The 27,493-nt window shown below is 43.7% G+C and overlaps 1 protein-coding gene across 15 annotated transcripts in view; it reads right to left on the reverse strand.

The window, feature by feature from the left end:
* Positions 1 to 27,493, reverse strand: part of Apbb2 (amyloid beta precursor protein binding family B member 2) — a 337,969-nt gene that overhangs the window by 163,317 nt on the left and 147,159 nt on the right. For all 15 annotated transcript variants that reach the window (XM_031342505.1, XM_031342497.1, XM_031342500.1 and 12 more), the window contains one exon: positions 9,088 to 9,156. In XM_031342505.1, the coding sequence (XP_031198365.1) occupies positions 9,088 to 9,106 (19 nt within the window). In that variant the 5' untranslated portion in view covers positions 9,107 to 9,156. The remainder of the gene's footprint in view (positions 1 to 9,087; positions 9,157 to 27,493) is intronic.

Below are 27,493 nucleotides of genomic sequence, written 5' to 3' on the forward strand. Positions count from 1 at the left end.
TTTCTCAAGAACACAAACAAGTACACATACGCATTCACACATGCACCACACAAACAAAACCATGACTAGAGATGTAGCCCTGCACTATAGGCAACACGCTAGAGCCCCCAAGGAGTCTGAATGTGTTCTACTGAATTAATAAAATAAAACACAGGCTTGGCTGTTGGCAGTCATCTTGTGCCCTTGCAAAAAAATGCCTAGGAAACGAACTGACAGTTGCGTTTATCTCAAACGCTCTTTGTACCATCAGAGATTGATTTCATATGTCTCCTGCGAGGAAGAAAGGATTCTCAGGCCGCTGTCTGTGAGTGATGGCTTCCTTCTTATCTGCTCCTTGGCCATCCAGACCTATGTGATCTCCACAGCAGTAGCAGGAGGACCAAGCACAGTTTCTTAAATTCTTGAAATTGTATTCTGGCTGCTCCCTTCTCCCTGTCCTGGGCAAACAAGGATCCTCACAGAGGAATGGGCAAGAATATCCCTGTGGTGGGGAGCTGAGAGGCATCTTTACATCTTTAAAATGCACAGGGTTGGCCATTTTAGAAAGAGCCATCAAACCTTCTAGAAGTGCCCATTCACTGCAGGCCATTTTAGAAAGAGCCATCACACCTTCTAGAAGTACCCATTCACTGCAGGCATTCCTTAGTGACAGATGCTTATGAGAGCATCAGTTAAGGGCTACCAGTGCAGTGGTCAGGCTTTGGATCCTCTCCTTAAGGCTATTATTTACAAAGATCACTGCATTCCAATCCTGAGCTCTGGTGTCCGGTTTTAAAGTAATAACAATTCCAGTGCTTCTTCCTTTGAAACAGTATTCTGCCGATTAATTTTTACATCTTAAAAATGAGGGGCTGGAGAGATGGCTCAGCCATTAAGAGCACTGACTGCTATTCAGAAGGTCCTGAGTTCAAATCCCAGCAACCACATGGTGGCTCACAGCCATCCGTAATGAGATCTGATGCCCTCTTCTGGTGTGTCTGAAGACAGCTACAGTGTACTTACTTACATAAAATAATAAATCTTTAAAAAAAATTTTTAAATGATAGACCACAGACTCACGAATGTTTTCCTCAAGACTTATCTATGGCATAGAGAGGTACTTTTATACTCTTGGGTATTTACAGGAACATTACAAGAAAGTGGAAGCTAGGTAGTTTCTCAAAAGGCATGGTGGAGGTTTCTATGAGTCTGTTTATGATGCTAGGTGTTAAACCCTTATAATGTTATTAGGAAAACACTCTAAGTTTACTTTCATGCATAACCAAAAATGTTTATAGACAGAAGACAGGCAACTTAAGGATTCCTTTCTGAAATGTCAATATTCCGAAGTTGGAAGGTGTGTCTGAGAATATGCCTCCTCTCTCAGTTCCTCAACTGACTGCCTACCCCAACCCACTCACAGGCAAAAGAGAAGGGTTAGCCTTAGAACTTAGCATACAGGCTAAGCCCTAGAGGTAGAGGATGGATTCTGGGATTTACTGCATCAGCTAGGGACAGATCATGAAATAGCTTAAAGTTATCAAAGTTCTGGAAAGCATGAGGCTATGGGAAAAAGGTTCCCAAAGTGAGAGGTGATAAAGTTAAGGTCACAGATCCCAAGGTCAGTGAGGTGAACGCTATCTGCCCAGGCTTCTTGCACACTGAGTCTAGGACAAATTACTTCTCTGAAAAATGGGTTCAATATGCATGGTTGATAGAGAATTCTGATGAACACCAGCAGGGAGTCCAGCATAGTACCTAACAATACACCGACACTCCCTTCATTTCTGTGTCTTTGAGTTCTAGGTGGTAGAACTAATTCTTACTGCAGACACTGGAGAGTGAGTAGGTAAGAAAAAGACTCAGAAGCTGGGTCTACAAGGGCTTCATTATAGGCAGGCATCCACATAGTTCCAAAGCTTGCTGCAACAGGGCAGTCAAAACAATGAAGAGAGGACAGAAGGGTTGAGAAAGGTCATTTAAAGTCTGGCTGCCTTCCAGTTCTCATCCTGCCCCTCGTGACCAGGCCATATTGATGAGGTAGGTGCTCATCAGCCACTTGGATTTAGGGGCAAGACAGAGCTGAATATAGTGACCTACACAGTACACTGTCTTCCACTTTATCAGTTCCAGAGCAAGGACATGAGTGGATAGAAAGTGACCTGTAAGATGTGTCATGGAGAACCAGGTGGGGTCCAGGAACCAATGGAGCTCTTGGTTGTGTTTCACTGAGGGGGAGGGCTGGCAAGATAGAACAGCATTTGCTAATAAGTTCAGTCCAGGTGATAAGAGAAGAGATGGGCACAGTGGGCCTTCCCTAGCAAGGGTACATGCATGAGGACGGAGGGGAAAAGGAGATACACACAGAGGGAAATGGCCTCTGGGATCCGGGGTGGGACAAAGTCCCAAGAGGGTAAGGAATTAGGGGAAGAAAAGGTCACAGGATTAGATGTACAAGGAACAAAGGGACAAAGAAGTATTCTCCACCCCCTAAAAGAACCCCAGAGATTTGGACGCCTTGAGGCCAGGACTGGGGCTGTGAGGGTGCAGTGTTCTGTGGATGGCTCTTAGGCCAAGGCTCAGGAGCACTGGCGTCAGAAGGCCAAAGGTCTGGGAGAATGAGCTGTCCACATCTGACACACCAAGGCCAGACGCGAGCTGTGCTCTGACTGTACACGTGCATGGCATCCTTCCCTATGAGCAAAGCCCACTCTTCTCAGTCATGGTAGATACTGCTCTTTGTAAAGATCTCTCTGGGCTCCAGGCAGACTCCAGGGCTCCTGGCCTCTACTCCCTGCGTCTTTATGAAAACATCTCTAGTACACTTTAGTAAGTCTGGAGGAAAATGGATATTCTCTGCCTACAGAAATGAAAGGTGGCGTGTCCTCTCTTGCACTATAATCTCGGCTTCTTTTGATCTCTCTACTCACCCAGTTTCAAACGTTAATTTTTATCTGCTCTATTTCCCTACTAGACTGTGGTGTCTGCAACCAGTATGGCAGTATAATACAACAGATGTCTATAGGTTAGGTAGCAAATAACACTAAGAATAAAACACTAGGTGTTTCATTAACATCTTAAGAAATAAAATTTCAACCAACTGAGATGAAACATGCCTACAATCCAACGCTTCAAGGGACAAGGCAGGAGGATTGTCACAAGTTTGTGAGCAGTGTGATCTATATGGTGAGACTCAATCCAGCCTGGCTTACAGTGAAAGCCTGTCTTAACATCTACCATCCTAAATAAAAGTCCAGGCAGCCGGTTACTACTGTTCAGTTAACAGGAGATTCATCTCTTCTGGAAATGGGGATCAAGGGTCATTATCTCTGCTGTACCCACACACAGAGGCTGAGCAGGAGTTAAATGAAGCCCTTCAATCTGATATCTAGGTCAATCTGTCTCAGCTCAAGAGAGTTTTTGCTTTGCCATGACTCGGAAGAGACTAAGAGAGCTGCAGGTAAATGGTTTGTGACAGAGCTGGCTGCTACTATTGCTCTCTCAAACATGACTGGTCCTCACAAGCCAGCCTACTGAACCTTGTGACTCCATGGTTCAGTATGGAAGACCCAAGAGACTCAGCCAAAGCTCTGCTGCACATACATGAATGTTCTGGTTGTTTCTGTGACATCCGCCATTCAACTCTGGGCCTTCCTCTAATTCTTACCTTTAACACATCTAGCACCTGCACCTTTAGTAAAAAGGATGGGAAGAAAATTAAATAGACTAGGAAAGTGCATCATACCACTTTAGTAAGTTTGGACAAAATGGATATTCTCTGTCTATAAAAATGAAAGGATGGCATGTCCTCTCTTGAACTATAATCTCTGCTTCTTTCAACTTCTCTTGTCAATGTCTCTTCAGTTTGTCGTTTTCAACACTGGAGCCATGCTCAGACGACAATCAATAGCTTATGACTTTAATCAACTCCATGTTAATATTTATTTCTTATATTTTCAGGAAGGATCTTACAGAGCCCAGAATGGCCGCACACTTGTTCTGCAGTCAAGGATAACTTTGAACTGTGAGCCACCCACCTCTACCCAAATGATGGGGCAAAGAATTTACCATCATGCTCTGCTCTTCCTCCCCCATTTTTAAAATATATATTACTATACATATAATATATATACACATATATATATATTTATTTATTTATATATAATGCTTTTTATAAAGTCTGGCATACTCGTGAATTTATTTCCTCATTCATTAAGTATTTATCAAGTATCTCCTATTCAGCAGACTCTTCCAGTCTAGGAAAGCAACACTAAACAGGATAAGCACAGCTGGTGAGAGATGAACACACAATGCCAGTGGCCACAGGACTGGCCTTCTAGCCTCAGAGGGATTTCCGCTGGGATCAGTGACTAGCTAGCATCCACCATGACTCTCTAATTACACTGTCGGGCGAGTCTGACGTTTTAGGACTGTGACTGACAGTTAATATTATTGTCAATCTGACAAAGTCTAAAATCAGCTAGGAGACAAACCTCTGTTCAGACCTGTAAGAGACTTTCCCAGGCTGTGTAGGCAGGGAGACCTGCATAAATATGGTGGCCATATTCAGTCACCATTCCAGGGCCTGGGGCCCTGGCCTGAACAGAGAACGTGGAGTGAGCATCAACATTCAGATCTCTCTCCATTTCCGGGCTGCAGAGGGACTGTATCCTTCACCTGCAGCCATGGGCCCTGTAGGGATGGATCTCGCCCTCAGACGGAGAGCCAGAGGAAACGCTTCATTTCTTCCCTTGTTTTAAGTATTTTATCACAACCTGAGAAAAAGTAACTAATATAAAGGCCCAACATTAATTCAAGGGGATCAATTTCTATTTCAGAGATACAAGCGGGTTCAGATTTAAGAGAATGACAAAAACAAGTGTCACGATTTTCCTGCATCCCTGAGAAATAACTGTTACCTTTGACACACACCTGTTAATACAGTCTCACTCTTTCTTGGGGGAAGAGATCCTCCCTGGCACCCATTCCCTCTCATTCATTTAACCTTTCCCCAACTACTGTGCTTCAGATGTGCTGTAACAGCGAACAAAACTAACAATCTAACAAATAAGAAGGCAGAGACAAAAGATGGCCAGAAGATAATGCTCAGATCCCTGCAACAGCCTGAGCCTCCATCGGATAACCCTGGGTTTCTCAGGCCAGCTCGAGGATGTGTGTGGTCATCTTGCTCAAGTCTTGAACTTTTTCGCAACTCCAATAGCTTCAAAACACCAGTGACAAGGGCCCCAGCGCAGGTATAGCCACACAGGCTCTCCTCTAACCCAGGGATCTAACTGGTGAAGACCTGGGTTGGACACCACAGTGAGAAATGACTGCCCATAATTCTTTTCTTGTGGAGAGCTCTAGTCTCCATCTAAGATAACAAGCTCCCCTTTCTTCAGTGACAGACTGCTCTTTCTCTCCCCTACGATCTGGGGTGAGGGTTAACACATACACCAGAAACAGTGTGCCCCACACTGGAAGAAAATGTGCACATTTACTTCATTTTTTTTTCTTTTCTGCTACAAGATTTTATTCCCACTGAGACATTAAGAGCAAAACTTCCTACCCTGAGGAACATTGCCTTTTGAACTGCACCTCAAAGAATAAAGGAAATGAAATAAACTCAGGCTTCCCACCCCCTCTTCCTCCTAGGGAGGGAGAGGTAAAATAAAGCAGTTTCCTGCTATTATCTACAAAACCAAGCCCTGGATGTGCCAGGGGTGGTAAGAAGTCCTCTGTGAACAGAGGCCAAAGTTAGGAGAAGGCAAGCCAGGCCACAGGGTCAGGGAGAGCGGAGGGTTAGTTAGTACCATGACTACTCTAGAGCCGGGAAAGTGACTTCACTGGCTGATTCCCTGGGTCCAGGAGAAAGCTGTTTCAGTTCCTACATCTTAACCCCTAAGGGTTTCCTGTGCCCTTTACACCCAAACTGCTCAAGGGCTAGCTCTGTTCAACAAAGCAAGGGAATTTAAGAGACTGAAGACTTGGGGAACAGACTAAGAAACTGAGATCTTAATTAGCACAGGTTAGTCACCAACAATTACTACATTTTAAACAGTATGTACAGCACAGTCAAAGTACATAACTTCTATTTGTCAGTTCTGAAAATGAACATGACATATTTTTTAAAGCTCAACACGATTTGGACAGTGAGAGGAAATTATTGCACAGACTCGTGTTGTCTGGAGTGGGTAAAGGGTCTCATCAAAATGTGGTATTTGAGATGAATATACAAGTTTAGAGAAGGGACAGCTGGATTAGATTGAGGGATGGGCAGGAAGCCACCAGTGGCTAAGAAGAAAAATATCACACCCCGTGGTTGTGCTGTGTGGCTATGTGGGACATACAAAGCAGAATGGGTGCATCTCCGTGAGAATTAGGAAATTATACAGATGCGATCCCTATGCCAAGGATACTCTTCTTTGTCCATTTTATGGCTACATCCATGCTTTGGAAAAGCCTCTGTGTCTTTCAGAGACTAATTTATTTTTAAGGAAGCTCTAGACTTCCACGGTCATGTCTGATGAACACAGCCAACGTGCAAGCATGAGAATGCTGATGGGTGATGTGGACAGAGAAAGCAGGTGTGCTGAAAAGGAACATTCCACGCTTTCTTGAGCAACCGATCCGCTGGCTCTCAAGCCAATTCCAAACGGAAATAACATTAAGAAAAAGCAAACAGCGAAATCTGTGAAACCGGAAAATCATTTTACTTTGTTGTGCCCTGAGACCTGCTCAGAGGACACTCTTGAGCTCGGCCTGCAAGGACAAACAGGACTTTTCTAGACAGATGACAATATAAAATCTATAAGGTTTGCTTTGAAAAGCTTGCTTGTGATCACAGCTCCCTGGAACTGGAAGATGGGATTGAAGGCAAACCTCATCCTGGATGGATGCCAGACAGATCGCATTGGCCCCTCCCCAGTTGCCATGTGAATTTCTGGGGTTGGAGTACGGAGCTTAGAACAAGATGATACATCATGGAGATAAGACTCTTGACTTTCTTGTAAATGTTGGTATCTGCTACATCAATACCCAATAGTATTAGCTTTCTTTTAAAATTAAGTTTGATAGCCAGGCAGTGATGGTACATGCCTTTAATCCCAGCACTTGGGAGACAGAAGCAGGCGGATTTCTGAGTTCCAGGCCAGCCTGGTCTACAGAGTGAGTTCCAGGACAGCCAAGGCTATACAGAGAAACCCTGTCTTGAAAAACCAAAAAAAAAAAAAAAAAAAAAAAAAAAAAAAAAAAAAAAAAAAAAAAAAAAAATGATAACTGTCTCTGTACTTTACTGTGATGATCTGAATAAGGAAGGCGTCCAAAGGATCATATATTTGAATGCTTAGTCATCAGGGAGTGGTGTTATTTGAGAAGGTTTAAGAGGTATGGCCTTGTTGGAGTAGGTGTGTCACTGTGGGTGTGTGCTTTTAGACCCTTATCCTAGCTGCCTGGAAGCCAGTATTCTGCTAGCAGCCTTCAGATGAAGATGTAGAACTCTCAGCTCCTCCTGCATCATGCCTTCACAGACACTGCCTTGTTCCGCCTTGATGATAATGGACTGAACCTCTGAACCTGTAAGCCGGCCCCAATTAAATGTTCTTTATAAAAGTTGCCTTGGTCATGGTGTCTCTTCACAGCAGTAAAACCCTAACTAAGACAACCCTCCATCCTCTGCATCCCTTGGGGGTGGCAACAATCCCATTAAGAGTACCTAAAACCTCTATTTTATTTTATTTGCTTATTTGGCTTTTCAAGACATGGTTTCTCTCTGTATCCTTGGCTGTCTTGGAACTCATTCTGTAGACCATGTCCACAAACTCACAGAAATCTGCCTGCCTTTGCCTTCTGAGCACTGAGATTAAAGGCACGCACCACCACCACCCAGCTTTAAAAAGGCATATGTATTTGTTTTGAGTTTCTAGAATTAACATAAGCATTTAAATAGATATTTATTTAAAAGCTACTCCCACTTCAAACCAAGGCAGCATATTTAGGGGACTCTAAGAATCAGCTTTAAACTTTCAGCTCTCCTGCATGAGCTTGGTTTTATCACATTTCTTCCAAGGGTTTTTCTTAGTAAAAGTGGATTTGGGGGAGCTGGAGAGATGGCTTGGTGGTTAAGAGCACTTGTTCTTTCAGAGGACCTGGGTTCTGTTCCCAGCACCCACATGGTGGTTCACAATCATGTGTACTTCTAATTCCAGGGATTCCCAATCCCTCTTCTGACTTTTGCAGGCAACAGGCACATAGGTGGTATACGTGTAAGCAAACATATACACATAAAATAAAAAGAAGTGAATCTAAAAAAAGTGTAAATCTCTTGACCTTAATATACTAATACTGAGCTCAGTGTTCACTTTGTGGAAACATAATGCAGAGTTTTATGTAAGAGTGAAAGAGGTTTGAGACTATTTAATGATAAGGTTAACTTTAGAATTTAACAGACAATGACCCATAGTTAAGTCTAACTGGGTTTAAAAACTCAGAACAGGTACCTGTCCAGGGAAACAGAAGCTATGTGCGATTTGCCACTTAGTCCTAGAGTTTAATGTAAAGGTCACTGCAACTGCTTATTCATCAGATCACTGTGAGGTCAAGAATTAAACCCCACCTCGCACTGTGCGCAGAGTAGCATCTGCCGCAACATAGAGAGAGGGACATTTAATAAAATCAAGGCAGTCTTCTTTAGTGATCAGATCTAGGGTCATGGAGAATCCTGAACTGGGGAGCTCTAGTCTTGATAAACCCTATGACCCAACATGCTGTTCATAACGACTCAACAGTGGCGCCTCCTCCTCTGCCCACAGGGCAGCACCAACATACAATGCCAGGCGGTATAAACTGAGCTTTAATTTCTTGCCATAACCAACTATAATCTTTTTACACGACATTGAAGGTAAATAACAACATATATGCAGTTAATTCAAATGACCTTTTATTTTTTAAATACTTTTCTTATCATAGTATAAAGAACAATAAGAATTTTAAAATGCTATTTTAGTAAAACCTGAGCTTAACTACAATAACTATCTATCATACACATTATCAAGCTTTGACATGCAACTGTTTCTGTATGTTGAAGTATAAAAAGAAATCACATCTGACCTGGAAGTACTTCTGACATGGATCGTTGGGCGTCAGCAATGGTGCAGGAAACAGGTTATAATTTGCAATCTAAAATTGAAAAAAACAAAACAAAACAAAAAAAACAAAAAAAAACATTTGAGATGTTAGAACCCCCAAGCATAAGAGGAAATAGGTACAGTACTAAAGTTCCTTCCAATTACAGTTGAAAGTAAAAAAAAAAAGGTAGATTATGTATAAACATTTGCTGACTTATAACTGTTAATACCCCTTTTCATTTGAATTTCGTAAGAATGCCATATAACTGCATTTCCACATTAAGGTCTCTGCCCACCCCAGGCATGTCTGCCTGTCTCAAGCTTCCAGTGTATTTTCTTGCCAGACACCCAAAGTAGAAGCCAATGATAACAACAACAACAACAACAACAACAATAATAATAATAATAATAATAATAATAATAATATATCTAGTAAACTTTGCCTTATAAAATTTAAAACTTGTTTGAAAACAAAAGGGGGGCAAAAATCATGTTAAAATTTTTTTTAAAGATCTGACAAAATTTATCGCTAGGAGAGTACTCTATATTATAAGGGCTCCTTGAAATTATTAAGAAAAATATGAACAAATCTGCAGAAAAGTGAGCCAAAGATTGAGAGACAAGCACAAGCATTCAGTAGACGGAACAAGATCAGTTCAAAGTAAATAAATGGCAACCTGAGCCACAGTGGCTCTGCTGTGTGAGTCTTTGAGGACTGAGACGTGAGAGATGTAAAGCAAGGCAAGGACACCAGAAATCAGAAAAGCCAATCTTCCTGATGGGGTTAAAGGTCGTCAGACTTTTTGGAGGGCTACTTATAAACATCTGAGGAACTGTTAGGTGGTGGGACCCTGCTGCTGGACCAGTCCACTCCTAAGATCCTATGGGTAATCTCATATGGCATCTACTTCAATAGCCATGAAAATCCAGTTTGATGAAGCTGTGCTTGGGTGGGTAGCTGGCTTGCATTGAGATGCATGTACATCCCAACAAGGCAAAGTACTGCCAAAAATGAAAACTTAGTGATCTAGGTGTGTGGACAGGAAAAGCACATGAAGGCGTATCACTGAGAAATGAATATTATGTACCATACCATGGCCTGATCTAACTTGAGTAAAACATTTATTTATTTATTTGTTTGTTTATTTATTTATTTATTTATATTACCAGGGGTGGGGCAGGAGCAGAGGCTGACATTAAATGCCCACCACTGCTATTTTCCATTTGACCTTTTGAGACATGGTTCTCACCTCTCAATGAACACAGAGCTTAACAACTGGATAGATTGACTGCCCAGTGAGCTCCATGGCCTGGCCTGCACCTCTGCTGCCGCTACCCATCCGTTTCCCCCTCCCCAACAGCCCGCTGCCAATGCTAGGGTTACAGACATGCACAATCACGTCTGGTGTTTACACTGGTACTAGGAATCTCAATTCAGATCCTCACGCTTATGTGCACTTTCACAGACTTTCTCTAAAGAGGGGCCGAGGAGATCGCTGGGTAAGGAAACTACTTGCCATAAAAGCACGAGAAACTGCTTTGATCCCCTAAACCCCACAAACAAACAAAGGTCAGGCATTATGGGGCATGCTTTAATACCTGTGCTCCGGGGTAAAGACAAAAGAACCCTGGCCAGCCACCCTAGCCGAACTAGCAAGCCCCAGTTCCAAATGTGAGACCCTGCCTCACAAAACAAAGTATGCAGTTTTTAAGGAAAGACTGTTAAGGCTGACCACTGACCCTCTCTCTCTCTCTCTCTCTCTCTCTCTCTCTCTCTCTCTCTCTCTCTCTCTCTCTCTCTCTCTCTCTCTTATGTAAAGTATAAAATGAGGAGAGCAGCCCCAGGGATGCTGGTCAAGGTGAAGACGCACTTCTTGACAGATGTGGAAATCCATCAAGCTGTGTCCCTATAAGCTGTGCCCTCAGGTGCACATTTCTGTGTGCACATTACACTTCCAAGAAAAGTGACATGCTGGAGGGTTTCTAAAGTGCCACACAAATTGGAAAAATTCTTCCTAAGACTCTTGCATTCTAATCTACCCTTTTCCAAACTAGTAACCTTTAATGGGCATAACTTCCAACTTTATGATTTAGATAATGACCTGACACCTGGTCCGCTGGCCCACGGTACATTTCTAATTAGGTCTCCACATGCTGTGGAGCAGGCTCATTAAGTCCTTCATAATTGAAGGGGTGGGATTGTTTGGCTGTCCTGAAATACCAGGAGATGCCTCTCCTGCACCCAACCGTCTCTGCTCTGTGCCTATCTCAGCTCCTTAAAGCATTTCACAATTCTGTCTTTGTCTTCAGCGTGCCTTATATGACATGCACAAGGAAGAGGCAAGAGATACTTCAGGAAAGTGAACATAGAGAAAGCAATACAAGCAGCCAAGAACAGACTTGGCTGCAGAAGTGTTTCCTGCATTGCTTTTATTATAGAGAATTCCCCCCCCTAAAATAAAACATTTCCGTTCCCTTGACCTAAACAAATCCCCATCTTTAATACAGGTAAGGACCAGATATTCTTCTAGTCAGGGCTCTTAGCTACAATGTCTATTACATATTCTGAGCTTGCCCTGTACTGTGACCATATATGATGATTATTATTTAGTCAATGCTTGCTCTGTGCCATGACTTACATTACTATATATTACATATTCCCTATCTGTCTTAGGTTGGCAAGCATAGATTACCCATTACTCATTGCACACTTGCCTGCACTGTGCATTATGCAAACATCAGGGGTTCCTCCAGTGAACAAAAGTACTTCTTTTTCCCACAGAACCTGCAGCTAACAGGGAAAGGGGTATTAATACGAGAGTGCTTAAGCCAGGACGTATGTGTATTCTGGAGGCAAAGGACCCAGCCCTGGGACATAATGAAGGAAAGAAGAGGTGCCTGACGACGGAACACACCCAGGATAGTGAAATTCAAGGTGCACTGTGAGGCAGGAACAGAATTTAGCTGAGAAAACATTTATCCAACCCCACAACGAGCAAGGCATCCCTGGCCTTGAAGGTAAAACATACATTATGAACTATTTTTCCTTGGTAATGCGGAGGTTTGAAAGAGAACAGGCACACCCCTATGTTTACCTTGGTCTCCAGCAGGTAGAACTGTTGGGGATGGTTTAGGAGGTGTGGCCTCATCAGAAAGGTGTGCTAATGGGGGAAGACTTTTGAGGTGTCAAAAGCGCACCCCTTTCCAGTTAACTCTCTAGCTTTCTCTCTCTGCTTCACACTTGCAGATAAGATGTAAGCTTTCAGCTTCATCACCATGCCTGACTGCCTCCTGCCATGCTCCCCACCATGATGGTCATAAACTCACCTCCTGGAACTGTAAGCCTCAATGAACTATTTCTTCTATAAGCTGCCTCGGTCATGGCATTTCTTCACACCCATAGAAAAGTAACTAAGGCAGTGAATGTCCTGCTCTAAAACTATAGTTTCTGAAGGGCCTCAATAACACAGACCGACTCTACAGTGACAGCATGTTGAAAAGCTACAAAAGCAGCACACAGACATACTACTTCTGTGTGTGGCGTAAGAATGATCTTTAGCTGTAGTGGGCAACGGGGCAGCTGCTGGCAGCTGCAGCTCTTCAAAGCTCACAATGTGACCAGTGCAACTTAAGAACCGAATTTTTAATTTTATTAAACTGTGATAAATTTAGACATAATTTCATAAGTTGATATCTGACCCTCAGTAGGAAATACTTAATTAAATTTGTGACTTTATGTATAGATGAGTCTAATTTTTCAAATACATTTTATGAAGTCTGAATGTAAAGTGGGTACTGCCAATCAGTGTTCTGCTGCTGCGTCCAGTGCCGCTGAGTGCAGACAATGCTGAGTTCAAGGAAACTGTTTAACTTCACCTGTATTTTAATGTGGTACTGGGGATTTCAAACAACTGATGTGGGCTGTGTGACATTTCTTTTGAAGAAACAGTTAATCAAAATATTAAAATTACAGACCGACAGAAGTGTCACGTCAGCAGTAATGTGATGGATTTTTGCCAGCATTTACTGCAGGTGCCCAGCTTTCTGTAAAACCATACTGATGTTAAACACACACACACACACACACACACACACACACACACACACACACACACACACACACACAGGCATACACAGGGCTGTGACTCTCAGATGAAGCATAAAGGCCATGAAGACAAACAATTTAGCACTAGCATTTCCCTCTCAAACAGAATTGTCAAGTGCATCATTAATAAAGCTCCATCCACTGTGCTAACATGATGGTGCTGATGCTATTAACCAAGGCTAAGTTAAAGCCAGTAGGACCATAGAGAGCTGGCTACAAAGATCATAAAGCAATATCACAAATTCACACTGGTGAGTGAATGAGTGAAGGAATGAATGACCCAATTACATTCATGTTTATGTACACTATATAGTACATAAGTAGTTTATATTTTTAAATGACTCAAAAGAAAAATGAAACACTGAATTAAAAAAAAAAATGACAGAATTCTACTTTACCTGTTCCCCCTGCCCTAAATACAAACAGGTCTGATCATCCCCCCGCCCCAACTCACTCTATTGTCTCTCCTGTCCATTCACTTCAAACATTGCTAGGGTCTAGATATAAACTGTGTCCCCCAAGTGTCCATCCAAGCCTTGATTGTCAGGTTGGAACTGCTGGTAGGTAGTGGATCTTTTGGGAAATCTAGAGGAAGTTCTTTAGATTGCTGAAAGTATTTCTTTGTTCTGGCTAGCTTTTTGTTTGTTTGTATCAATTTGACACAAGCTAGAGTCACCTGGAAAGATGGACTCTCTACTGGGAAACTGACCACAGCACTGATTAATGATTGATGTGGGAGCCCAGATCACGGTGGGCGGTGCCAACCCTAGGCAAATGGTCCTGGGATATGAGAAAGCAGGCTGAGCAAGCCATGAAGAGCAAGCTAATTGATAGCATTCTTCCATAGCCTCTGCCTCAGCTCTCGCCTTGAGCTACTGTCGCTCAGTGATGGACTTTTAAGAAGAAATAAACAATTCCTTTCCCAAGCTGGTTTTGGTCATAGTGTTTAACCACCACAATAGAAACCCTAAGAAATTATCCTATAACCTTTTGGTAGTTCTAGTTAGAGGGTAACCATAAAAGCCTGGCCCCTGACTAGTCGTCTCTCTGCTTCTGGTTTAAAATGCAACCACTTGGTTACTCCCACAGTCACTCTCCCCACTGCTAGCCATTGTAACTGACTTCCTTAGTTTTCTGCCACTGTAACAAAATACTTGAGATGTTTAACCTATAAACAAGGAAGGGATGAGTTTCCGTTCAGAGTTGTTTTCCCTCATGCTTTGGGACCTATGGCAAGGCAGGACAACAGGACTGACGTGCAGCGGAGTAAAACTGCTCACCTTATGGCAAGGATGGTGACAGAAGAGACTGGAATTCTATAATCCCCTTTGAGAGCACAAAGGTGAATGAACTAAAATCTCCCACTAAGCCCTCACTTCCAAGCACCCCAAGGGCTTGGTTCCAAGGAACTAGGGGACATTCTAGAGTAAAATTGCAGCTGTGACACAGTTCTCAAAAGAATGGAGACAGTGCAGGAACCATGGCCACAACCCCTACACATATGAGCTAAACTCGTTTTCTTTGTGTTAGCCAACTCTGGCACTGCGGTACCACAGCTGAGACCACTACAGCTTTTTCCACAACTTCTCTCCAGCCTCGAACAAACACTTCATCTCTTCTCAGATCCACACTCACACCCTTACCCCCAAACCTCAGGAACTACGTTCTTTAGACCATCGATAATCTTCAGTCTTTTACTGTCCCTGAGTACCTACTTTCCTGGAGCACGCCTCCGGTACAATCTTATCAGATCTCACACCTCTTCCAGCCTAAGACCTTATAAGACTTTATAAAGATTCCTTTACTTTCTTGAAGGAAATTTCAGAGGTAACTTACTGACACACAAAAACTAAAAAAAAAAAGGAAAAGATAAAGTTGGGATGCATCTCAAAGAATAAATTATCAGGTACAAGAATACTGAGGGCCCTGATAAAAAGCCATCAGAGGCTTTTCATGTGCAGAATTTATATATGCAAAATTCTCTGTGCAGAATCTCTGTTTTTACCATTGTTCTTCATGCAGACTGAGGACTATATACACTTCTCTGTCAACTCAGATGGGATGCTATGCACTACAGTCATTACTACTGACTTCAAAGTGCTAGTTAATTCTTACAAGAGCCCACAAAATATTCAGCACAATTTAGGAGCTTTTACTTCAGTAATCTCCTGTGTATCATGATGTAAGCAATAACTTATGTTTAGGACTTCTAGACATGGGCATCTATAAAGATACACGTGGTTTACTTGAAAGAGTATGTAGATGTGTTCCAATGTGCATGGTAATCCTGGATACTGTGACACATAGATCTTTCCAGCCCACTACAAAATAGCAACAAAAACTGTGCAATGAGTCCTGTTCTTTACCACCTAAGGAGGTCAGATTTCTCCTCTTTGAAAATCAGGACCTCAGCCCTGGGTTCTGACTTGACGATTAGGTCCTTTATGGTGCCTGGTGTTTGTCAGGGGTTCAAATGTCTTCAATCTGACAGTGGCTCTGAGGGTCAAATGGACAATCATACTCTGATTACTTGCGTCTGTCCCCTGTACACTCTAAGCACTCATAAAAGACAACTGCTACTACTGTTGCCAACATCTCAAACATACATGATCTGTTTTCTCATCTAGGCTGCAAACTCTTTGAAGAAAATCCAAGTGTTCTGGAAAGCTCTGTACACCCAACCTAAGCACCCTATAAACCTTGGTGGGTCCAGATCTTTCTTCCTTCTCTGCCCTGTCCTAAATTTTTGTGACAATGTTCACAAAGAGTAAAGTGAGTTCAATTTTTAATGAAAAATTCTTCTAACATTATTGACATAATCTCATCATCTTATGCTGTCAAGCAAGAAGAGATGGTCTGTCAAAAATAACACTGTACAACTGGACTTGAAAATCTGCAAGCTTATGTTAGTTGAGAAATGCTTTTAGACACTGTATGCCAGGATTAAACCGTTCTGTGGATGATACTATTGTTATCCATCTACAAGCACATACTGAGTCAATCTTCAGGATTTTCAATATTTTCTCCTAAGGGCTACATCTCCATCTCAAGGTCTATAAAATAGAGCAGCTATATCAAATGGCCATTGACGGGGCCCTTGCATCGTCAGTCCTTCTGCTAAGGACGGTCCTATTCCTCACTTCCAACAGCCTTGCACAAGAGGTCTTGCGACGATGTCACTATTGCAGACTGAAAGGCAGACACATAGAGTTAGATAGTCTGGCAAGAGTCCCAGCAAAGGAGGTCCCAGGCCATTATTGTGACTTGGACCTGTTTACCCCGGACACAGGCTCTTAGCCATGGTGCCATACTCATGAGGACTTTGTGCACGAACTTGGCTCCACCTGAAGTAATTAATGCTGCCAGATAATTCTTGCTACATTTTCAGGTTCTTTTGGAGTTGATATCTAACATCTCCAAAAACAGGCAAATGGAAACAGCCACCGGAAAGCAAGACCTGAGCCCCTTTTCCTTACAGTCTGGGAAAACGAAACACTACAATGGAGAGGAAGTACATGAAATCTTATCTGATGCTGGAGTTGGCTTCTAAAGTCAGAAAATGAGCAAAACTCAACTTTATCCTACATTTTCAGTACAATACACACTATTAGGCAACTAGTGTGTGTTTATTTTTTTTGATGTGAAAATAATGAAAAGAATTTAATAAGCACATATACAAGCTGAATTTTATTCCAACTTATTTTATTTCTACAGGGAAAAGTACACACGCTGAATTCACCTATGATGCTGTGCTCTATGGAAAGAAACTTAAAGTTTTTATTCTGAGGGGCATTAATTATAATTACTAACACACTTTTGCCATCTACATACCTAAGCATACTATATTTGCTGTAAAGCGCTGTTTTGGGGAGAGCTTAAATTGATCACTTACTAAGGTAAAAACAGAGTAAAAACTGCAGCTCTCCTAAGGCCCCCTACAGGGACCAATCTGACATCTGATTTTCTTGCCTTACACGTAACCCCTTAATATAGATTCTAGTCTGTATCTTCCTCATTCCCCCTTCTCTAAGGAAGATTCCAAAACCAATCCTAAGAACAATGTCAAACAGAGAATGTTATACACAGCCCAGAAGAAGGATGCTGTCTGAGATGTCTCTCTGGGGCAAACAGAAAACGGGAAAAGAAATACTCAATAGAGACCATTACAATAGGCTTCTTAAGTGGAAACACTTAAGAGTCACTTCTGTAACTGCACCAGAAAATTTTAAGAGGACGTGAAAGAATTACGCTTCCTTCATTCAATTACCTGATCCTCACTTTTCGTTATCTCAAAGGCACTATAACTATGGTTTACAAATAACGGAAATGCTTAATGCTTAACAAGTACCACTTCCAAATGCCGGGTCCATGGCCAACTAACTGCACGGGCACACCCATCACCAAGTTCCTGTACCCTTACCCTCTCTCCTCACTGTGTGGCCTTTCTCCTTTGGCTCTGCCCTCAGCTCCGAGTCTTGGTTTGGTTAAATGGATATTACTAAATGGGAGGACAAAGGTGCTCACCACAGAGGGCAGGCCAACTCTAGTCCCCAGGGTCTGCTACTGTCATGAGAACATGCACAGGCTGGCCTGCTGGAAATGTGCTAGAGATTCTGCTAAGATGGCTGAGATCTCTTGGTCAAGGTCATATGATGCTAGCTGAGGCTGACCAAAGAGAGGACATGTTGTTAGGGCAGGCTTCCAAGACGAGTACCTCTGCACATGACGCTGACTCACACACCGTGAGCAGGGCAGACTCCCCGAAGACTCACTGAGCATCCGAAGATGCTGGTAACATCTTGACAGTGTGAGCAACCGAGTATTTAAAGGCTTTCATCTACAGTGTGAAGGAGAGGAGACAGTGGGTACCGTGATTACACCCGGAACAACCAGATATGACTGTACAGTTAGAGCTGCTGGGGTTAAAGCCGAGTTGATCTAGGAGAGGGAGAGGAAGTGATGTGAAACATTTTTTTTTTTTCTGAGATTCAAGCCCTCCCCAGGTTCCCAGGGGCTGGCTTGGTCGATACGGACGCATTAGCCTCTTTTGCTGTGCTCACCCATGGCATGCTGCCATTTATGCTGTGCAAAACAGAAAGCTCTGGGAGAGGATCTTCTAATCGTGTAAAGTAAGGACATAGACACATCACTATAACCATTAGGCTAGCTGGCCAGCGAGACCTAAGGATCTACCTGTCTCTGCCTTCCTGGCACCAGGATCACAGACAGACAGTGCCACCCATGCCCAGCTTTCTTTAGGTTGATTCTGGAGATCAAACTCAGGTCTTCATGTTTGGACAGCAAATGCTTCACTGTGCTATCTTCTCACCCAAACACTTATAAAGTCTGCTTATGGTAAGAAACAACATGATGAAAGAAATCACGTGGATAACTTATAAAGGAAATGTTCTTACAGAATTACTGCCCAGATCACAACCAAGACTTCACCAGCTATCCCAGAAGGCCTGTGCTCTGCACCTCTCTCCCCTAGAAATAAACTCTTGACTTGACAGTAATCATGGATGTGTGTTTCTTTACCAAAGGATACAACATAGGTAAATGCTGCCCATTTAAAAACCCTGATATATGTAAAATAATATTAATCTGTACCCCCTCTCCCATCCTTTGTGCTTCCTGACCATTTTTTTCATTGAATACTGGGTCATAGGAACTGAGGCATCTCCACAGCAGTGACTTTGATGGTGCATGTTCGACATATCCCCTCGACCTCTGAGTTCCTTCCACAGGCAGCTAGAGTCAGAGGCTTAGAGCAACCGAGATCCAGCCCACTTGGAGGCATGGTGCTCCATCAGGAAGCATGGTGCTCCATCAGGAGGCATGGTGCTCCATCAGGAGGCATGATGCTCCATCAGGAGGCATGGTGCTCCATCAGGAAGCATGGTGCTCCATCAGGAAGCATGATGTCTGGTTTCCACTCATTTCTAAGGTTGGGCTGCCATTGTTGTTTGATGCGTGGATCCACAAACTGCTTTTCCCTTTGCTCATCCTGTCCTTACTTTCTGTGTGGAAATGGTTTAGGACATATCCCCCCTCATGTAGTACTTGGTTTTCCAACAGTGATTCAACTAATGAGCCAGGACAAGTCCCTGACTCTTTCCTACTTTCGAGAGAATCTAATGCGTCTCCATCAACCTCAGAAGGTAAACAATATATATTTTGATCCATGTCACCAAGACTTCACGGATTTAAACACTCAAGTCTTAATTCTCCATCAGTAGCAGCCTCTTTATGCTGACTCGTGGGTTTGATATGTCCTAACAGTCTGTGATAGAATTCCTGATACCAGAGCTGCTTCAGGCCCTTCTTTCTCACAGCAATGGTTGTCCAAAACTCACTGTTTAGGCAATTCCTTAGGAAGAGTCAGAGGAACAACCTCCCGTTTGACTTTTACAGAGTCATAGTAAACTTCACCTTCTTCTGAAAAAATACATTTTAATATTTGCTTATTGATTTTTGCTTAGAGCATATATTTCCAGAGTGTTTATATTATCTTCAGGGACATGTGAAGCTAGTTTTATTCAGTTTTCTTTAGGATGTATTTTTATTATCTTTAACTATTTAGTATGCAGAGGTGTGAGTTTGCACATGCGTGCAGGTACCTATGGATGAGTCCTTGGATGTCTTGGAGCTTGAGTTACACACACTAGTGTAGATTCTGGGAACTGAACTTGGGTCCTCTAGAAAAGCAGGCAGTGCTATTAGCAACTGAGCCTTCTACCAGTCCTATGGTTATACTTTGAATAGCACGTTTAAATGGATGTGTGTAAAGATAGATTCTTCTTATGTGCCTTGAGTTTGCAATCCTTCTGCCTCCATACTCACAGTGCTGTGGTTGACTTTCCCCACCCTTAGTGGTACACTACTGGACTTTTATAAAATTCCACTACTTTTAATTCAAACAATCTACCTAGTGTCTCTTCTCACCATGAAGTCATGGCTTACGTGTATCAATATATTCCTAGTATCTGGCACATGGCAGGTGCTCAATTAAGATTTGCTAAGGGAACGACTAGAAACATTTGATAAGAAGATTTAAATAAACATTCCTTAACGCTTCAGGTGCTGCTGACTCACATTAATATTTTAAATAAAGATTAGAAATGCACTTTAAATTAATAACAAGTTATTTCATTTTTGCTTTTCTTTACTATTTTTTTGAGATAAGGTTTAATTATATAGCCTGCACTAGACTCCAAGTCATGACAATTCTCCTACCTCAGCTTCCCGTGTGCTACAGTTAACAAAGGTGCACCTCCACGCCAGTTATTTAGCTCATTATTAAGAGCTAATTAGGAAGAGACAAGTCTGTACTTAAAGCTACAGGTGTACATACCTTATATGCTTTAAAAACTGAAGAAGGCCCCCCTGCTTTGTCCTGCCCGCCTCACCCATCGCACATGGCTTTTATTCACTAACGGAGGTCTGGAAATAGCAGAGGTGAACCTGAGTACAGCAGGCACAGCCACCATCTGCTTCCCATGCTATGTTTGACAGATTAAACTGCAGCTCAGAAAACATGTCAATGGGATTTCTTGTGAGCGGAGCCGTTCAAACGGCAAAGAGCCCTGGAGGGACAATGTGGCAACACTCACAAGTGACTCCCAGGGCCTGCAACAGTTCACAGAACAAAGGAAGCATGTCTCCTTGTAAAGCTGACGCTCCAAGACATCCGGCACATGCCACTGGGTTACCCGCGCAGTGTGACTAGGTGGTACCCAACAGAACTGTCCCAGGCCAGAACAAGGTAAGTGCATTAAAAAATGTTTAAAAAGAAAGGAAACAGAAAAAAGTGGCACTCATTTCTCTGAACAGAACACAAGAAATTTTGTTTTTTAATTTCTCTTCCTTACTAGCATATATTAACTATAAAAACAATATTGCATTTTGTGATGACGTTTTCATACATGTAAATCATTCATTTTAACCATTTTCCTCCTCGTTGTCTCTGCTCCCACTGGTGTGGTTTCATGTTCCATCTCAGAACTGGGGTGTGTGAACTCCATTTGGGCAGATGAAGGGGGAGGGCGCTAGGCTGCATTCTATTCTCTCTGCCATAGGGGGCGGGGGACAGGGGGTAGTGTCCAGACACAGCCTAGGATGGGGGTCCTTGCCCTGGTGAGAAAAGGCGCAGGCTGAGGAGGAAGAGGCAGGAGTTCCCAAATTCCTGGGTGGCAGCGGGGTGTGAATGTTCATGTCTCCTCAGAAGCCTTCTTCAGGAGACTTAGGCAGCAAGGCTCTGTATGACGAAGGCTTCCCCCACTGCAGTTCTTCATTGTCCTTGCTTGTCCAAACTGTTTACTCATTCTTCATTGTGGAAAATGGGTGCATAGCACTTATTCAGGGTAGACCAGAGATTAAATAAATACCTATTGCAGGAAGGAATGTCTGGGAAGGGAAGCTTACTCACTAACCCCTCGGGGCCTGCTCATCTAGATACCTCATCGGCCTGGAGAACTCTGTGTAGTGGTCATGATCCTTACGTGGTGTGTATCGGTTGCTGTTCCAGGACAGGAACTGGGTCGGGGGTAGATGAAACGCTTATTGTTCTTAGACACGAGCAATACCAGCGTTTCTGCATCTACTCAACCTTCCCCACACACTGGCCCTTCCTCTTCTCAGACAATCATCGTCCTGCTTTTGTGTATGAACCTTGATTCCATAGGAGTGAAGAGAAGGCTTGAGGTTTTGAAGGATCTCATGTTTCCCATGAGCCCGGAAGGTCTTCAAGGGAATCCTCCCTCAAAGAGAGAAACCTGCACAAGGGAGCAGGCTCCTGGAGAGCCTGGAATGCCTTAGCAGACCGTCAGCAGAGTGGGACTGGGACCTCCCTCTCCACTGCACCCTCACCCCCATGCAGGGTACCAAAGCCTTGCTATGCTAAGCGCCTGCCCTAGCACTCAGCCCTATCAGCGCCCCTGACAGTTGATTCCCTACACTTCTTAATGAACTGCCTTTACTTTTGTCATCTGTTACTTTCTCTTGGCAAAACCTGCTCTCGTCTATTCTGCCTTTGGTGCTGAGAGTAAATCAGAAAAGTCTCCAGATAGATGGCGCAGGCTTTGAGTATAAAATCTCTTGGTCTCAAATGCACTTTCCTTATACAGTTCCAACTGGCAGAAGTGGAAATCTCAGCCCTGGGTAATACGAGCACACAGAGAAAGGAAATGGGTCAGGGCGTCTGCAACCCAATAAAGAAGAAATTGACTATTGCTCTGGAATGACCTCTCACCTTTTTGAAGAGAAACTGGGAGATGGCTCAGTGTGTAAAGTGCTTGACACACAAGCAAGAGGACCTGAGTTCAGATCCCCAGCACAATCATAAAGCCTGAGGACCACAATAGTGGGGTGTGGGTTGGGAGTCAGGTGGATCACTGAAAATGCAGTGGCCAAACCAGTCAAGTGATGAGCTCCAGGTTTACTGAGACACTGTCTCAAAAGTAAGGCTGGGGAGGGGGTAGATCTATAACATTGAACTATGGCCTCCCACATGTGTATACACATGCATGCCTCCCCTCCCATACACAGTATACCTCAGAGCACCCCAGGGATTCCATGTTAAAATTCTTGACTGAAACAAGACCCAGGGCTATTTAGGGTCCTGGATAAATTTCACCCAGACATGCTGCCACTGAACATCATTTCTGCCCTGCTTGCTAGGTCTTAGTTTCCAACTTCAGGCCAGGGGACAGGGACCAGGCAGTATGAGATAACTCATATTGCTGAGGACATTTCTATGGGCCGAACAAGAGCTGTGCATGGTCTTGGTTCTCATACAAATGCTAGTGGAAGCACCCCCACTTTGCTCATTTTACAGAAAAGCTTGCTGGGCTTCAGTGAGACGAAGGCTACCCAACATCAGGGGAGAAAGGTGCAGGTCCTACCTGCAGAGCAGACCTCTCTGACCATTGCTTCTAGGAGAAGATAACAGTGTGGTATAACGACAACACTGGGGACCTGCTCCTCCGTCACCTCACACAGTCACACAGCTATCTCCCAGACCTACTCATTGGTCATCTCCTGGTTGCTCCTAGGCCTCACACCATCAAAGTCCTAAAGCTTTTCCTGAAGCTTCTTTTCTTTGGGAAGGGGTCTCACTATATAGCCCTGAACAGATTAGAACTTGCTATGTAGACTAGGCTGTCCTCAAACTCAGAGATCCACCTGCCTCTGCCTCCTAAGTGCTGGGATTAAAACTATGCATTACCACAGCCTCCTATCATTACTTCTTCAATCATTCTCCATTAAAACCAGATCTATTCTAACTTCCTCAACAGGTAGTGAAACTTCAAGACACTAAGCGGTTGAACTAATCTTGATGCCAGCACACTGGCTTAGAAGACACCTGGGTATTTTTATAATGACAGTGATGTCTACTGCCACACCACCCTGAACACACCCATCTGATCTCATCTGACTTCGGAGGCTAAGTAGGGTTGGACCTCGTCAGAACTTGGACAGGAGATAATGGTCTCTAGAACCTATTATCATACATGGGCTATTTAGCAAGCATCGTGCTAAAGCTTTCTATGTATTTACCACCTGGATCTCCCTGACCCATTTCATTTTAGAGTCGAGGTGATGTCTATAAAAACAAGGGCCAAATATTAGGAAGTAGTGAGACTATTTTGTTTCAAACTTCCTAAACATGAGTAATCATCTGGAATAAAAGTAACATTCACATTGCATGGTTACTATGCAGAACGGAATAAGTACGCATATAAAGCAATGAAAGGCAATGTTTAGAATTCCCCGTGCGCTCGGGCCCAGGTACCGCCCAGAATCTCTTATTGAGAAGACAGCAAGATGAGAGAGATGCTTGACTCCGTGTTCTTTCAGACTCGCCTTCTTTATCTGCCATACATCTGTCCTGAAGTAAATGTCCCCAGTCCTATCACACACATGGGACATAAGGAACTTACACCAGACATTCTACTGGTGGCAGAATAGGATCAAAAGCAGCACTGAAAACTGCTTTCCAGGGGCTCTAAAAGGAGCTGACAGCAGGTTAGTCCCTTTCATATTCCCCATGTAGTTGAGCCCAGAGCACTGTGCAGCTTTGTCAGTTCTGTGGTGTGTGTGGAACCTGACAATGCCATCTTTCCCTATGACATCATGACTGGATGGCATAACTGAAGGTGAAAATAGGTGTCATCACGCTGACCAGTCTCAGGAACCCAGAAATGCCTGATAAGGGAGAAAAGAGATGCTGGGGAGAGCGGGGGAGGGGAAGGAAGGGAGGAAGGGGGAAGACAGAAGAAACTGTCCCACCCAGAGAAATAGCAATGAAATACAAACCCAAATTGAAACCCCCTAAGTTTTCTAGTCCCCTTCAGTAAACTCTGGAGTTTTTACACAAAGGCAGCAGCTGTCCCTTCTCAGTCCTTTGTCTGGGTCTGAGCTTAGGGGATTAGGGGAGCAGGAAGGAAGAAAATACTTTTCAGTCCTGATGTGTGCTAAGGACCCAAAAAGAACAGGAGTTTGTCCCAGCATGGAGTGTGTGTGCACAGGGTTAATTCTAAGATCTACCCCGCCTCTGGCCGCCATTGTTTTTCCTATGAGAACTCTGGCCAAGGGGAAGTAACTCAGTGAGTAAAGCACTTTCCACACAAACATGGGTTCCTGGGTTCAATCCCCAAGACTACAGAAAAGACTGGGGGAGGTGGTGTGGGTCTGCACACTGGGGAGGTGGGAGAAGCTCCCTGGAGCCTGCTGACCAGTCTTGCCAGCAGGTCCTAGGTCCTAAGAAGGACCCTGTCTCAAAACACAAGCTGCACGGCTTCTAGGGAATGACACTTGCAGCTGACCTCTGACCTCCATCTGTGTGTGCACATAGGTGTCCATCTGTGTGTGCACATAGGTGTCCATCTGTGTGTGTACATAAGTGTCCATCTGTGTGTGCACATTAGTGTCCATCACCTTCCTCAGCTTCTCAAAATGGAGGGCGAGTCACTGTCTAGGTGTCGCATTTACAGCTATCTAGAAAATCTGCGGAGACTTTTATGTTCCACAGACTATGCGGAGGAAAAGGAGCTTAGGAAAGTCTGTCAACTTAAAGAACTTCCATTCGAGATGCTTCTTTCTCCATGGTTTCCCCAAAATTCTTTGGCTAAGACCCTGTGCTAGTTGGTCACAAAGTGTAAAAATGGGGTTCTTTAAAAACTATTACAGTTTGAAAGGTCCTCCACAGGCTTGTGTGTTCCAACTGTTGGCCCTCAGCCAGTACTGGGGTGTAAAACCTTTGGAGCTATTGGACCTAGCGGGAAGGTTGGTCACTAAGGGTGACAGCTCAGCCTAGCTTTGGATCCAGCTCTCTGCTTCTTCATCAGTCAAGCTGTAGCACACAGCCACCTCGCACTGGCCCTACCACAGAGCTCCTTGCTTGCAATGCCTTCCCAGCCATGCTGGGGACTGGTGCTGTGTACTGTGAGCCAAAATAAATCCCATTCCCTGAAGCTCTTGTTTTCTGTCAGGTATTTGGTCACAGTGAAGAAAAAGTAACTAATACAGTCGCCCTCCCAATATATCTCATTTACTACTATCCTAAGTCAACTGCGGGGACGGGAAGCAGCCAAATAGCATCCCAGCCATCTGTCACCCCAATAGTTCTAAGCCCTCACAACTGATCAGGGACACGATACCATCAATCTGTCCCACAGAGCTACAAGCTGAGTGTCCCTGCTGTCACCTCCACTGCCATCACTTGGATCTAGGTGAGCTTTCACTGATACCTAGGGAAGCCTGTAATGATTCCTCCCCTTGCCATCTGCCCTGCCCCCCAACCTGCACAGTCCTGAATTTTCCATCACCACCATACACGTACACACATGCCAGACCACCACAAGCTGGCCTTGGGGGCCACACCGTCTCTCCTAACCTCCATCTCAGCACTTTCTGTCAACAGTTCTCTGGGTGTCCTCTAGTCTCAGCTTCCTACCTAGAAAGTGCAGATGTGTAGTGGTAAGCTTTTTGTGCCCCGGCAAAGGTTGTCTTTGTGTATTCAAATGCTGATTTCTATACTGGAGTAGAGTAGAGTACAGGCTGTACTTTGGTATTGTTATTTTTATGAAGCATCATCAGTCTCAGCAGTTCTGTAACCTTCTTCTCCCTCACTTTCTGGTTGGTCAATGAAGAGCTGATTCAGCCATTCCTCCTCAGTCAGAGGCCATAGGAAGGCTGGACTTTCTGATCCCAGCCAAGGGTCCCAGGTAGAGAGAGGTAGGAGGAGGACTACGAGGAGAGAAGTGGGGGGTGGAGAGACCATGTGGTGGGACCCGGAAGATTTGCCACAAGGAGATGAGAAAGTCACCATGATGATACACAATGGACCAGAGTGAGCCACGGCATGACCAGACTGGCAAGGAGTGGGATATTTTTCTAGGTATTAGCAGCCTGAGAGGGTTAGAATAGCTTAGAACCTGCCCAGCATAGTGCTAACAGCTTATTAATAAAACATAGATCAGGAGCAAAAATTGGCCAGAGATGATGTAGCAGGACCCTGCAGTTATTAGAGGAGGATACTATCTCTGGGAGGTAACCAGGAGCTCTCTAATGGGGCTTAAGGCACATTCAACAGGAAGGTTGCAAGCCTAACTGGGTATTCCAACTACCCAAAGATTGTAAGGTCATGAATCCCCCAGAACGCACTGAGGTAAGTTCAGTGGTTTTTGTAATCCTGTCCAAAAGAGCCATGGGGCTGCAAGAAATACCCTTTCCATGGTAAAAACGAGGCAGTCCAAACACAGGGCTGTACCTGGGTTCTGGGTTCCAGTTCCTTGAAATGCTGTCCTGGGAATGTCAGAAGCTATATCCATCAAGTTTCTCACCTACACAGCTGTGTAAATATGAGCTGATCAGGGACAGCACACATGCTTACATGGATGGTGGAAGTCCATGAGGCCTCAGCCCTACACAAGAGCTATAGGCAACTGAGGAATGCTGCGAGCAGAGAAGAGCAACCTACTGTTTATCCAATACCAATGGTCACCCCTGAAAACATATGCATACAGGTAACATATAGACTGAACAGGTTGATTCACATATTTAGGAATGGCTATGTAAATACATACATGAATATAGCAACGATTAATGAAAAAGAGAGGTTGTGAATTTGAAAGACAGCAAGGGAGGGTTTGGAGGAGGAAAGGGAAGGGGGAAATGATGTAATTACATTCTAATTTCAGAAAGAAAGAAAGGAAGAAAGAAAGAAAGAAAGAGAGAGAAAGGAAGAGAAAGAAAGAAAGAAAGAAAGAGAAACAGAGGAGAG

Source organism: Mastomys coucha, unplaced genomic scaffold, assembly GCF_008632895.1.
Source record: "Mastomys coucha isolate ucsf_1 unplaced genomic scaffold, UCSF_Mcou_1 pScaffold22, whole genome shotgun sequence".
NCBI lineage: Eukaryota > Metazoa > Chordata > Mammalia > Rodentia > Muridae > Mastomys > Mastomys coucha.